The following is a 14,892-nucleotide window of genomic DNA, read 5'->3' as shown; positions in this document are numbered from 1 at the left end:
CACTAAAAAATCTTAATCTAAAATTCGTTATCATAGAAAATCCTTTGAATGTCCCGCAACAACGTGCGGGTTATCATCTAGTTCTCACAATTTTGCATGACTGAAAATACAAACAACATCATTCCAGCAATAGTAGACCACTAAGTTTGTTGTTTGAACTACACGTTCTCATGTTTTGGGCTACACAAGTACATACTAGTATCATTGCAGTGAATTTCCTAATATGAAGTCATTTGATATTTATTTTCTCTATCATGTGCGAATGAGAGGCTCGTGGAAAAGAAAGCAAGGGGCCAGGATTTGGTGGACATGTGTGTAGGCGCACCCGTTTATCAAAAAATAAATAAAAATGTTATTTTAAAGTTTTGATTTATTTGAAATAATGCACGCATGTATGTATTACGTTGGCACTTATTTTTGCAAATTTTCAAGGCAAAATACGGCCATATGTGGCCTACACAAAAAAAAATGGAAATTCTATTTCTTTTAGCAGTACAAATCCAATCATTATAGTGTCGTTTGGACGTTTTTTCATTTTCATATAGGCCACACACAATCATATTTTTCTGTAAAAACTCACAGGAGTAAGTATCAAGATAATGCATATATGCAAAAATTTATGTCATTTTTTTGAATCTTTAAAATAGATTTTTTTTTCGATATCACTAAGTTTAAAAATTAATGTTGTTAGTCTTTCACCAAGACATGTTAAGACATGCCAAATTTGCCAAAACAAAATACGAACAGATTGAGAAACCTTAATGAAAACTACTGACTGAGAAATCACAGCAGGCAAGTTTCCAATTGTTTATTTTCTCTATCATGTGCGCATGAGAGGCTCGTGGACAAGAAAGCAAGCGACCAGGATTTGGTGGACATGGGTGTAGGCACACCTGTTTATTAGAAAATAATAAAAAATGCTATTTTAAAGTTTTTTTTTTGAAATAATGCACACATGTATGTATTACGTTGATACTTATTTGTGAAAATTTTCAAGGCAAAATACAGCCATATGTAGCCTACACACAAAAAAAACTGGAAATTCTATTTCTTTTAGCAGTACAAATCCAATCATTATAGTGTCGTTTGGACGTTTTTTAATTTTCATATAGGCCACATACAGTCATATTTTTTTGTAAAAGCTCACACGAGTAAGTATCAAGATAATACACACTCCCTCCGGTCTCTTTTAATTGACTCGAGTTTAGTATAGTTTTGTACTAAATTTGAGTTAATTAAAAAGGACCGCATGGAGTATATGCAAGAAAAAAATTTCATCTTTTTTGAATCTTTTAAATAGAAATTTCTGTTCGATTTTTTAATAAGCGGGTGCGCCTACACCTACATTCCATTAGGTATTTCCGCAAAGTTTGGTATCTAATTAATATGCCTTTTTTCAGAATCCAAGAGGTATCCAATTATAAAATGTATCAAACATGTGCCACGCATCATCTTATTTATTAAGAAACTGAGAGAGAAGATACTCATATATCAAAAAGGATAAATTTACCTAGCCTGGTTCAACCAACGTAGCACATTAGAAGATATCATGTGTTCAAAGTTTCAGGTCCATCCGTTTCCACTCAGCCTTCCTTCCTTGAAACAATAGAAGTCCAATAAACCAGTTGAATGAATGAGAAGGTATGTTGTGCAAACAATTACATATTCATGTTACTGGAGAGGGGAAGTAGTTCTTGTGACAGTAATAAGGACCGCACATCTATTACTAAGTTTAAACATTAATGTTGTTAGTCCTTCACCAAGACATGTTAAGACATGCCCAATTTGCCAAAACAAAATATGAACAGATTGAGAAACCTTAATGAAAACTACTGACTGAGAAATCACAGCAGGCAAGTTTCCAATTGTTTAGGTATCAGATATCACCACACCGATAGAAAAATAAACAAGCAATCAATTTATTCTTATAGATCTAGTCCTTCCGTAATCAAACGTAACTAACTAGGTTGTATGTCAAGAAAAAGAAACTAATTCAGGTCATGGCGTCACTGTTCTGGTGATACACCAAGAGAATCGAAAGTAAAGAACAGACGAGAGACATGGTCTATTTTGGCGCGCATTTGTGGCCGTGCATACATACCTTTCGTCTCTTTGCAACCTTCTTAATTTGTTTCGAGCAGAGGTGTTGGTGTTTGCTAAGTAAAGTCACCCGCTGGCTTCTCATTGTAACTTTACAGGTTAGTTAGGCCTTTGCTTGTACAGTGTAGCCTCCCTTTCGGACCAGCAATTAAGTTGAAGACTTTTCCAATCAGGTCAAGTGACTGCGCCATTTGCACAAATATGAACCATATGTCGAAGCGTTTAACTATTTTTATAATACAAGGCATATCCCACCATTAACGACCAAGTTAATATGGACGCAAAGTCAAAAGAAACAGCCCAATGAGAGAAAACACTCATAAGATTTCATCAATTAACACTTTTCCTGTGGCTTTAATTAACACGACCAATTTCTGGTGACACCAGTTGACACTTAAAGCACTACTGCACCTAAATTTTTACAAAGCTATGGCAGCGACCACCAGTGTCGGGCAAGCCAGCCGATAGACGAGCTTTTGAATCCCCATATCCACCTCCCCCTAACCACCACACTCGCAGGCACATTGGTTGTTTGAACATCCGTCTCCCTGTCTGCATCCAACAGGTACGTGCCTTCTCCAGCAATGCACTCAATCAGATGTATAAAAGCTGATAGTCGTCTGCCGAAGAACTTCTGAAGTCCGGTCAAGGCTATGAGATGCCACCTATCGCATCAGAAGAGAGCATGTTATCCCATCTGCGACGTACATCCCACGATGATAAAGGGTAAATATAGAGGAAAGGCGGACGGTTACCAGATATGTGAGGGCTGCATATCTTTCTTGGCTCAGGTATAAGGGCTTTCCTCTGTGCATTTCATGATCCTGCATCCAAAAGGGCATGCGTAAGCACCCATCCCAAATAAGCGAAAAACAAACCATTATTTTTTGTAGACAGAAAATGGAACACACGCTTCAACAGAATTATAGCAAGAAAATTGATAATTCACTCTACGTGCAATGCTAATATCCTCACCGTAGACGATTACGTAACAAGGTTTAATCACAATTACATCCCATCATGGTGCCACACATATTCTATGATGGTGCTGGTGATGCAATATACTGCAGTAAAGGTGTGTGCTGGATTCTTTAATACAACCCTAGTACACCGCCAACAGACGGCATCTATTGGTCACAACTGTTCTTAATGTACAAACAGATACCACATTCCCTATATTCTTAGGGTTGATTTGGCAATGGGTATTGACATCAAGGCACTACCTAACCCTGTGGCTCACCGTGGATACATTCTGGGATGAATGAATTTAGTGGCATGCAAAAAAAAGGTCCAAGTACTGAAAAAATGTACATTAGTAAGTTAGACAATACCTCCTCGCCGAAGGCGTCGAGGTACAGAGATGGCCAAAATGCAAGACGAGCCGATCGTTGCAACAGGATCGTTGTTTTCTGCAAAGAGAATCTATCAAAACTGACGAAAATGATCTTGGAATCGCAAGAACAACAGAAAATTGTTGACAAAAATATCATTGGATGAAGAGGGGTGATCTGACACATACCCTCACCAGAAGAAATATACCAACACCAGCACCGCACTGGGATGCATGATTTAGGCATTTACCCGTCCTACATAGAAGAAAGGGAACATGTTTAATTAACATTTCAGAAATTATAAAAGAACAAACACCGCTGAAATGGGGAGTACAAAAACTGAACCTGCAGCATGGTTTCCAACTAGGTGAACAAAGTTTGCCGCAAAGCAAACATAACGCCGGTTCATCAGGCACTGAACCACAATCAGGGCATTGCATCTTGACATATCTAGTGGATAAAAAAGCAAGTCATTAGGTTTCAAACAAAAGTCTATTTCCTAAGTAACTGAACCCACACACACACATACAAAAAGGAACTCCAACTTAGAAGATTCAAACCTTTCTAGGAGAACTTGGTAAACAGCCGGCAACTGCATCAGCCTAAATGGGACTGCCGGGGTAGAAAAGAGTGTGCCTCTGTATTTACGAGATCTGTAGTCTTCACAGAAATGTTGAGACCATCTTAAGGCAAGCATATGTACACGCCCATCTTTGACTATCAGGTCCAGTGGCTCAATTTGAAATAGGTCTTCCAGTTCTCGTACTTCATCCAGCTCCACTGCCAGTGAAGTATTGCCTTCTGCTGAGCTACTATCCGAGTAAAGATGTGACCCTTCCCAAATATTCGAGCTGTCATATAAGGGTGCTGAAGAAGACGATTTTAGCAGCTCCCAAAGCAACGCACACCTCCGAAGATAAGGATGTGTTAATCTCCGTACAACATCTTTTGGATTACACGAGGGATCGATGTACTTGGATACAAAATATTCTCTAGCAATATCATATCCTGACATCTCCTGGCAAACATCGTTAAGAAGGCAGTTGCGGAAGCTTGATCGGTCAAAAGATTCTTCTCCGTAACACGTTATTAGTGCCTGCAGCACAATGTATATGTTACAGAAGAATACAGGGAAGGGTAAACAGATCTCGTGAATTTTGAACATATTTAAAAATGTCAGAAAAATACAAAAAAAAAATACAGGGAAGGGTAAACCGACATGTTTTGTGCCCTGTGTAAAAAAGAAAAAAAAATTGGTGCTAAAATACTCTATTTCTTGAGACATTTTTTGTCTTTTTTACACAGGGCACAAAAATTGTCTGTTTTACGTGAAACTTTACGTGCACACATAGAACATGTTCCTCTACATGCAAAAAAAAAATCCCTAAATTTTTTAACTTTTTGAAATATGTTTTATAGATACCGGGGTGCATATGCACCCGGGATCAGTTTTGAGTTTCGCAGGAATACACCTTAACAGACATATGTAGGCTGTGGGAGAATGCAAAATCAGCATACCTGAATGACGCAAACAGTATAGAATAGATGCACAACAGGGACGAAGAATTCTGTGGATGCTAGAACTTGAACAGGCAGACAGAAAAGTGCTGACATCAATGAAGAAAATGGATCTTGAGCAAGGACTGGATCAGCACATTGCTTCCAAAATTGAATATCAGGAAATATTTCACCCTCACTTTCTCGGTCAACCACAGGTAGCAAAGTTCCTGTCAAAAACAGAATGTGAGAAAGAGGATGACATGCAAGATATATAGTTATTTGAGTTTCCAGTAAACAAGATTAATGTCCCAAAGTTAAGTGTACGATAGAAGTTGACAATTTCATCTTTATATAATTTATCATGATACCTATGACAATTCAAAAGACGAAGTAGGGAGTGGATGATACCAAGAAACGACAGTGAAAGAATCTAAGATCTAGGAAATTATGGAAATAGACCCTGGAAACAACAGTTGGATGCCTATATACCTTTTCTCTTTGTAGCATCTATAAGATCTTTATCGCCAGAAATACCAGAGCAAATAGACCCTGCCAACAGTTGGATGCCTTCGTATCTCAAAAGAACCTCACGGCGATTAAGAACACGTGCTGAGTGAGAAACTCGAAACAATAGGGACAATATGAATCCACTGGATGAATTCAACTCGCTCCGCAGAGATTCTAAGCAAGATGTTGATTGAGCGGAATAGCTTGACATTCTACCGCGAGAAGCAATCTCCGTAGAAACGACAGAGTACCGAAGTGTTTCCCAGAGAAAAAGGGATGGGCTTAGCCTTTCAGATTGTGAAAAACTGCTTTTGCTGCGAGGATAGTAAAGCATAGTAAGTCTTCGAAGGGAAGGATCTAAAGCTGGCTCCATAGTGTCATTAACATTCCCAGGAAAAGCTTTTAAAAATGTGCTTTGTCCAACAATTTTTCTAGCACTCTCAAGGAGAGCCAATGCACGAGAGAACTGTAAGTAATTTATAGTCACATCTGATGTAGTTGCAGCAGCTTCACGTGGCATGGTTTGAACAGCTGGCATCACCATCCTTGTTATACTAGAGAAATCCGGTGATGCTGGAAGAATGGAATTTGCAAATCGGCGACACACCGGACACAGCAACTCTCCCTGTACAAAGAAAGGTGTAAGTACAGAATTAACAGACGACAAAATTGTAAATGCATCAATAGAACATACCCGATCGGGGTCGACAATATGGCCTCCTTCAAAACCAAGTCTCCTGATATATCTATAAAGAAACATAAAAGTCAAGTTACTGCAATCAGATTGTAGGTCCAATAAACAGAAGTATGAGAAGACATCATAGAACATACTCCCTCCATACCGGTTTATTAGGGTAATATGCACTTTGAGAAAAAACTTTGATCATTTGTTTGGTCAACAAAATATTATATATAAGCCACAAAAAAATTATATCAATGGATTCATATTCGAAAGAAGTTTCCAACGGTATAATTTTTGTGGCATATATCTCATATTTTGTTGACAAATTAATGGTCAAAGCATTTTCTCGAAGTGCTTATTACCCTAATAAACCGGTATGGAGGGAGTAAGACACTGATTAATGCAGGCTCCCGAAACTACAAGGTGTATAAATGGAACATGAAGAAGCAGGATGGGATTCGCAAATCCGATGGGATGTAAAAGGTAATTATTTGGTGAAATTATGGGTATCTGTGCACAAAGGGGGATAAATGTCTTCAAAACGTAAGAGGGTGACTAGTGCGTTAATGTTTACAAGACAGGTCTCAACTGATTGGATCAAACATATTTGTACGGATAACTGCGAGATTCCAATTCAAACAGAAAACCGGTCAAAATTGCATATCCTATTTGAACTGTCTAATAACGAATTCAAGGTGAGTGGCAACCATGCAGCATACCGTTGTTTCAAGGAAAACAAATATCGGTCATGACATTCTTGATGTACAGCATGTCCACAAGAAGAGATGTGGATGCCATCACAATCAACAGGACCAAATCTGTTTCTTATTGTTGCTGAGGCAGATGATCTGGAGGCCTCGTCAGAGAGAGAAGACAGACGGTATTTTGTTGAAAGACAAGTAACATACGTTCCAAGCACAGAACTTCTCGGACTTCTGTTTTTCTTGGAGCCAGCTACAAGATTCGAAGTAGGCAAAGTCTCTTCACCATCTTGAATACCAACCAGATCATTTACAATAGACTTGTATACATCAGCCTCAATTGTCTCAAGAGAGATGTTGTCATCTGCATTGCCGCTATTGTGTCCACTTGGAAAACATGATATATATCTGATCAGTGGATGTTGCTCATTTGAGAAATCAAATGATGCCTCAACTTCCATGTTGTCTAAATCAGTGGATACAACTTCGACAGTTTCATCCATGACAAGTTCCTCCGAACTAGAAGACCCAGCGCCAGAGGAATCAGTTGATTTTTCCCGTCTGATGGACCCAGATGTCTTGTTTGCTTGACTCAAATTATCCCAAGATGGATTACCCATCTCAACAAAAGTTGCAAGTCGTGATTTCTGGATTATAAACAAATAAGAATCAACATCTGAGATAATACTAAAATTTGTGGCTGGTCCTATTGCCATGCTTAAACATGGGGAGGAGAAAAGTACTTTATGTTTTCAAACTACAACAGATAAGAGAATCACCAATTCATGTACCTATATCATTGGATAAAGCAAGCCATTGTCAAGTCAAGGTTAATTACCTGAAGAAGAATCAAATAGCAGAGTGGACTTTTCGAATCTGAATCCCGGCATAGAGAGCAAACTGGTCGTGACTCCTCAGAGGCAACGGCAGTTGAACTGGATGCATCTGGCTCAAATGTTGGAACAGTATGCGCTTCAGTTCCGGATGACTTCATACTTTCAGCAAACTTTGACTGCTCTGCTCTCATTCTCGCCTAAGACATACAGATTCAGGTAAGAAACTAACAATAACAAAATGAGAAAAGTTCAAAATCAAAAAAGCAACATCTGACGGCGAACTGTCGACAAATTAACAAAGCTACATACATGAACAGCTAATCAAGGAAACTATACACCTAGCTTTCGTAACATAAAGGAAACTATACAAGCTCACCAGGTTTTGTAAGTGCATCCAAACAAACACCTTATATTAACTAAAGCTGAAATTTAAAATCCCTTCAGAATATAATTAGGCTAGTGAACTTGTATAGTTAAGCTCCTACCATGATTGCACACCTTATATTAACTAAAGCTGAAATTTAAAATGCCTTCAGAATATAATTAGGCTAGTGAACTTGTATAGTTAAGCTCCTACCATGATTGCAGCTTGGCGTTGGCGCGCTTTTGCCTTCTTGTCCATCGATTCTGAAGATCCTAAACTTGGTTTGGTGCTAGCATGATCCGGAATAGATGGAAGTACTTGTGGTGCCATTTGTCTTAATACAGACGTGCACTGCTTACTTAACTTGGCAAATCTCTTCAACAAACTCTCTACTAGAGATGGAATATTGCAGTACTTGGATCCAGAAAAGGTGCTGTCATTCTCTTCCTTGTACTTGCGCATTAGTGAAACAAGCAAGGTTAGCAAGCTCTCATTCTTTCCTTTGTCAGACTCAGTAGAGACTGGTTCAGTAGAGTAGATCAATATAGGAAAAGCCTCATCTGCGTAGGATGACAGAACAACCCATGATTCAGCATCATGCTGCACTATGTCCATCCCATGTTGGTCCGCATACATTTGACTCTCTGATTCGCATATGTCAAGTGCCAACGAAAGCAGGTGTAAACCCATCACAAGAACATTGTCAGGGGCGCGTGATGCCGACAATGCGTCAGTGTGAACAGCATAAAAGAGAACAGCACGAACAATCTGAAGGACAGCTTTAGAGGTAGCTATGTTAGAAATACTGCGCAGGGGGGCAAAAACAGGAGTCCACTGAGGTAGCTGAGCGTTAAGAGCAGAAACTTTGCAAAAACGGTGATATCTCTCTTCAGCAATCTGTATTTCCCTGGAATTCCAGCGCGGGTGATATAAATCCAATTCCTTCCAGAATGTTTTGCGAAGCACATACTTTCCCTGTGATAACTTCCATGATTAATCATGCATTCAAACATAAAAAAAGGAATTTACAGAAGCATGTAATCTAATTTCAATGATTAAAACCTGTTTCATTCCAGATGGATTAGAATAAACTGCGAGTGAATCTAGAACATTTTTAAGTTGTTCACTTGACGAAAGGTCACGGGGAAGAGATTTCACAATCTGGCTATGGGTGGCATCTCCAACAGCTAACTTATAAATCAATTCTCTCTTCAAGTTGTCTGCTGTGGAACGCCCACAAAATCTGCGTTCTTTGACTAGTTGTACAAGAAAAATCAGCATTTCTTGCATCAGAACTGGCTCATGCCTGAAAACGCAATCAAATGGCAATGGTTGTGAGTATAGCCTACTGGTAATGAGTTAGAAAATAGGATTAATGGATATAAAACTGAGCACACTCCACAAGAGACAAAGATAAAATAAGAAGTAATATGTGATTACAGAAAAAAAGTATGTTGATGAAGGCAGGGTTAGAGGTCATTTTAACTTCTGATAATTGAATACCTTGATTTAGCAAGTAGTGATACAAGAAAGAATGAGGTTGACTGGATTATCAACGCAAAAGTATATACATGTAGCACTAAAACTTTAAGAAGGAATATGTTAACAGAAACAAAAATTGATACAGCATGATAAAACAACTTGGAGCTTACTCATTCTGTTCCGCGAGTTCCAAAGATGTATAATTCGATAAACCAAATCTCTCTTGAATGGTCCTCACAAAGAACTCTGGCGAAGATAATGCAGCACAGCACTGAAGCAGAAACAGATCCGACTCCAAGCCCTGTTCAAGCCTGGAAAGAGGTAACAATATAACTTCAGGACTGTTATTGACTAGCAATGTATATGGGATCAGCAAAAAATTACCATTGCACCGAGCGGTACCACTCAGCACTCAGTATAGCTGCATCTCCATTCTTACGCCACATTCCAGCACGCACTTGTGCACAAAATACTCTCACTCTTAAAGGATGCTCCATCACAACTGAAGCAAACCCGTAAGGCTCACAACCTCTAAGTACCTGAGAGAAGAACTCACTGGACTGCACACCTGAACATTCCTCTTGTTTGGCATCCTCTCCAAAACATTTCTTCATTGCTTTCCGCAATAGCAAAGAAAGCAAACGGTGTAATGGGATATGAAAAGATGTTTCTTGTGAACTAACATCAAAGACAACACGAGGCCAGCCTGTCATGTTGAGTATGCCTACTTCATCAATTTTTGAATCTGGGTGAGCATATAAAAGGCTGCCATCAGTTAGAGTAACAGAAATGGCATTTTCAGAGTGCAGTTGTATATCTGGTGCATTGCTACTTTCTTGAATCTTTCCCTTGCCGGCGACGTTACCAGTCATCCCTCCTTGATCTATCTGCATCGCATCGTCAGACTCTTGGACAGGAGAACCAAATACATCATAATCTGCAACATCGTCTGATGGGGTTCCTTCATTCACCTTCACACCCACCTCACCAATCTGTTTACTGGATCCACCCTTGTTAAAAGTCAAAGTATCCTCAAGCAAAGCAAGAAAATTGCGAGCATCACTGCTGCTAGCATCGAGGGACGACAACTTTTTCCTCCGAGGACCAGGTTCCAGCCAGCTATCGATAGCTTTCAAGCACTGACTAATTAAACAGGCAGCAGGTGATGGCAATCCACTGCTCAAAGAAGTCTCCCTCGTACTTAAATTGCATCCCGAGCTCCCCTGGGAGACCCTTCCAACTTTTGCATGGCGCTGGTTCTCAGCACTTTCCATGCCTTTTATCGCAGTGGAGCACACAGTTACATCAGTCGACTCTTGTTGCTCAGGAGAAGAAAATGCTCCTTTCATCAAAAGATTATGAATGATCCCAAGATACTGTCCTAGCATGAAAGGTGCAGATAGATTCTCATTCTCATCCTCAGCATGAATACTCGTCACTCTCTTCTGAGGATCCATTCCTTGAACAAGTGACAACAGCTTAATCCATGATCTTAATAGATCAGGCCTCTCATAAGCAACATACTTAGAAACCTCCTCATGACTCAGAACATAGCGTGTATCTTCCAGTAATCTAATTGAAGAATCATATAAATTTGTCCATTTGCTTGTCTGTAAATAAAAGGTGAAAATATTCAGGTGATCGTATGAAATCAGTCCAATGTACAAATCATAATATATTAAGTTCTTCCATGTATAGGAGCAGAATACCCAAGTGAAACCATATGTGGAATCTGTTTCATAAGCTGCCTATAAGTCAGTCCTATCTATCAATTTTTTTTCTGGGATCAATTAACATATGTAACAACAACAACAACAACAAAGCCTTTATTCCCAAACAAGTTGGGGTAGGCAATTAACATATGTAAACACATATATTTATAAGAAAACAACAAAACAAGTCCTGAAGTGTCTACTGTTCATCCGTCCCCAGTAATACAGGTTAGTGGGCATGCTATTATTAGTCTCTTTTCTTGTGAACAGTTGAAGAGATGCTAGGTGTGTAATGTCTGATGACAAGCCTACATTCCGGGCCTATGCCCCGCTATTGACTTATTATTGTCATGCCATTGATAATAAAACAAGAGAAATATGTTCAACACGAATTGTACCAACAGCTTTGACAAAATAGCAATTATGCTCGAAAAGCAAAAATATCCCATCAGTGCATAGTAACTGGGTAAAGCATAAGCATTTAAGTTTTCTTGAGCAACGGAAAGGAGAAGCTAGGCATACCTGTAAGCGACCATCCTCGCCAACGCAAGAAAGAAACAGAACCGTCAAACTTTCAAGCAGAACACCCAACAAATTGTGCTCGCGCACGAGCCTTGTAGTCAGAGGAGGCACGGTAAATATTTGGACAGAAAAGGTTGGTATCAGTCGATACTCCTCCAGCAGAGAATCACTGCTCCCTTTAATAACTTCAGAAATTGTAACAGGGTAGTAGCGTATAAAGGCTTTCGCAAACTCGAACTTAAAAGCTGGTTCAGTGATAAGCTTCAGTAGCAACTCATGCAGTTTTTTCACAACTTTCTTGTCCAGCACCCTTTCTGTCCTCGTGAGTGCCTCCAAGAGGTCCGGGCACTCACGGAACCTCTGGGACACAAAACTCAGAAGGCTTTCACTAGACGTGCAGAAGCGAAGCAGCATGTCAGAAATAGAATCCGTCAACTCTTCGGCAACACTCTTGCAGGAGGTCTTTGAACGAAGCGGTGGGGCATCCACGAGGCATATCCTCTCCTTCCAGAACAGCAATAGCTCGTCCAACACAGGTCCTACAGAACCCGCGAGCTCCTCGGGGAGAGGCTTAATCTGTTCGGCCCCCTTGTGCCTCGAGCAGAACCCCTCGCGCTTCCAAGCGGTCGCATCCCCGCAATCGCAGCACCCGCCGCCCGTGTACATGATGGAGTAGTCGTGGTCCTCGTGGTTCCCGTTCTGGAAGCACGGGACGCAGATGGCGCACGTGGAGTCGTTCTCGCAGGTCCTGCAGCGGTACGCGAGGTCGTTCTGGCCCCAGACGGAGCCGCAGACGGCGCGCTCCTCCGCGCAGGCGGCCTCCATGTCGTCGAGCACCGCGTCCGGCTCGCTGTCGAACATCATCCACTGCAGCCACGACATGCTCTCGCCGTACATGCCGTCGCCGCCCTCGCTGCTAGAACTGCTGTCGTCGTCTTTCCTGGAGGAGGGCTTGCGGGACTCGGCGAGCTCCGTGCCTGCAGACAGGATGGCCGCGGTGATCTCCGAGACCCTGCCCCTGTGCTCCTCCAGATACATGAGCAGGCCTTCCTGGTGCTCCTGCAGCTGCTCCTCCGGGACCCCGCAGGCGATCAGCTTCTGCAGGGAGGACACAGCACAGTGGACAGTACACATTAGAAACGTCGAAAGAATTGCAGGTGCTTCTAGTACACTACTGAATAACTGTGACTTTTTCCATCAAAAGCAAGTCTTATGAAATCATTTGCAATGAGAGAACTACAATGGGGTTTTTAGCAACTCGAGAACACAGCCTATGCTGGAAATTCATGTGCCTTGGCACAAAACAAAACTGCATATCCAATTGTTAGTGTGTTTCCTAACATCGACCAGTGAATATTACGATTCCATTGAGGTGGATCGCGAGCAAACAATCCAGGAACAAATCCTGCTGCCTGCGAAATCCCTGTTGCTCACAGAACTGAGAGAACCAACCAATCATCACGGCAATGGGAGTAGCGCAGGCAGTAGGACAGATCAGAGCAGCCCAGAGCACCGTAGGATACAATGGCAGTTACATTATCAAAGTTGGAAGAAATTGTAGATGCTTCTACAGGTTCTACTACCCTACTGAACATTTTTGAATTATCAGTAAGCAAGACTTGTCAAACCATCGCACAGAGAGAACTACAGTTGTCAACGGCAGTACACTATCAAAGTTGGAAGGGTGGAAAATTTGACTGTCTCGAACAATTTGCTGTTTAGCCAGTATATAGAGCACGGGCAACAGTGAAAATCCATGCGATCGACACAGACCGCAGAGCAAAACCACATATCCTATCCTAGTGCGCGTGTTTTGTAGCATATCGAGCAGTGAACAACGCCTGTCAGGCAAATCGCACAATCTAGCAACCAATCCTACCGCCTGTGCAAATCCTCGTTGGACGCCGAACCCAGAGGGCTAAGCGATGGCCACCGGGGCACGGGCAGTCATACACGGACGGGGACGACTCCAGGCAACCGCCGGTGGGCATCGGCACGGAATAGATTACGAGAGGAGGAGGAGTGGGGTAGGGGGAGGGGGAGGCGGACCTGCTGGACGCGCTCCATGGGCGTCAACTCGGGGTGCCCGTCGGAGGCGGCGTTCCCGTCCGCGGCGTCGTGGATCCCGGCCATGGCCCGGAACCAGGTCCAGTGGCCCGAGCGGCCGGCCCCGCGCCCCAGCCTCGCCGAATCGAGCCCCGCCCGCCTCCTCGCGAATCACGCGCCCGCACGGTTGGCGCGGAGATGGACCGATCGATCGCCGAGGAGGCGACTCCTCCGGCGGCGAGCGGGGGAGCGGGCCGGGGAGGAATCTGGCGGGCTAGGGTTTGCGCGATTTACGAATTGATGATGATGGGTGCGACTGGAGAGGGGAAGAGGATGAAGTGGCTGGAGTCGAGTCGAGGCGAGACGATTCGTCCTCTCCGCCTCGTGGGGAGTAAGTAATCTGCCGCGTGGGACCAATGGTAACTCGTGTGAAGAGGAATGCGCCGTCTGGATTCCACGCCTTTTTTGGTTGGTTTTCTGATTTTGATGGGTAGTAATAGTAATAGGAGTAGGATGAAGGGTAGATGCAAAATAGACACATCTTCTCAATACCCAAAAAAAAATTTGAATTATTTTGGCACTTGGATAGATTTTTTATAAGTGGTATCACGGTACAATGTGTTTCCACTAACAATAGGGTTATTGTAATACTTGTAGCAGCAACTATTTATCCACCCATTCGATCGGCCTAATCAGAATCGTCTACTGGGGTCAACGCTCTCGTCCCACAAAAAAAAAAGGAAAAACACACCCCCACGAGGGATCTAGCAGTGCATCCCAGCCGCCAGCGCCGGTAGAATCGCGCTTGCATCGGCAATACCGTGGTTGCGCCTCGCAGCACTGCCACCCTCGCCGGCAACATCGGTACCCTGATGGTGCTCCAGTGATGGCGCCAGACAATCTTGGTGGAGGTTGTTGTGGAAGCGGTTGGGAACCCCAAAAGGAAGGTGTGATGAGCACATCAGCAAGTTTTTCCGTCAGTACGAAACCAAGGTTTAATCAACTAGTAGGAGAAAGGCGTGACTTCTAAAGGTGTTGCTAGCTGACTAGTGGCAGGGCGCACTACCGCCGTCAGCAACAACGTGGAACCTGCACACAACACAACTAAA

General features: G+C 42.3%; 1 protein-coding gene across 1 annotated transcript; it reads right to left on the bottom strand.

Annotated features, from left to right (window-relative positions):
* Window positions 1–2,290: 2,290 nt before the first annotated feature.
* Window positions 2,291–13,885, bottom strand: LOC124665502 (E3 ubiquitin-protein ligase PRT6). Its single transcript, XM_047202907.1, has 17 exons — window positions 13,787–13,885; window positions 11,738–12,835; window positions 9,888–11,113; window positions 9,674–9,814; window positions 9,084–9,327; window positions 8,235–8,996; window positions 7,660–7,854; window positions 6,840–7,468; window positions 6,133–6,184; window positions 5,421–6,063; window positions 4,950–5,158; window positions 3,992–4,527; window positions 3,777–3,881; window positions 3,620–3,686; window positions 3,432–3,509; window positions 2,856–2,924; window positions 2,291–2,765 (listed from the first exon to the last, which is right to left on the bottom strand). The coding sequence occupies exons 1-17, from the start codon at window positions 13,868–13,870 to the stop codon at window positions 2,691–2,693; spliced, it is 6,213 nt and encodes a 2,070-aa protein (XP_047058863.1). The 5' UTR covers window positions 13,871–13,885; the 3' UTR covers window positions 2,291–2,690.
* Window positions 13,886–14,892: the final 1,007 nt, after the last annotated feature.

This window comes from Lolium rigidum, chromosome 6 (assembly GCF_022539505.1).
Source record: "Lolium rigidum isolate FL_2022 chromosome 6, APGP_CSIRO_Lrig_0.1, whole genome shotgun sequence".
NCBI lineage: Eukaryota > Viridiplantae > Streptophyta > Magnoliopsida > Poales > Poaceae > Lolium > Lolium rigidum.
Note: the sequence above shows the minus strand (reverse complement) of the source record. Positions and strands in the feature narration are given on the sequence as shown.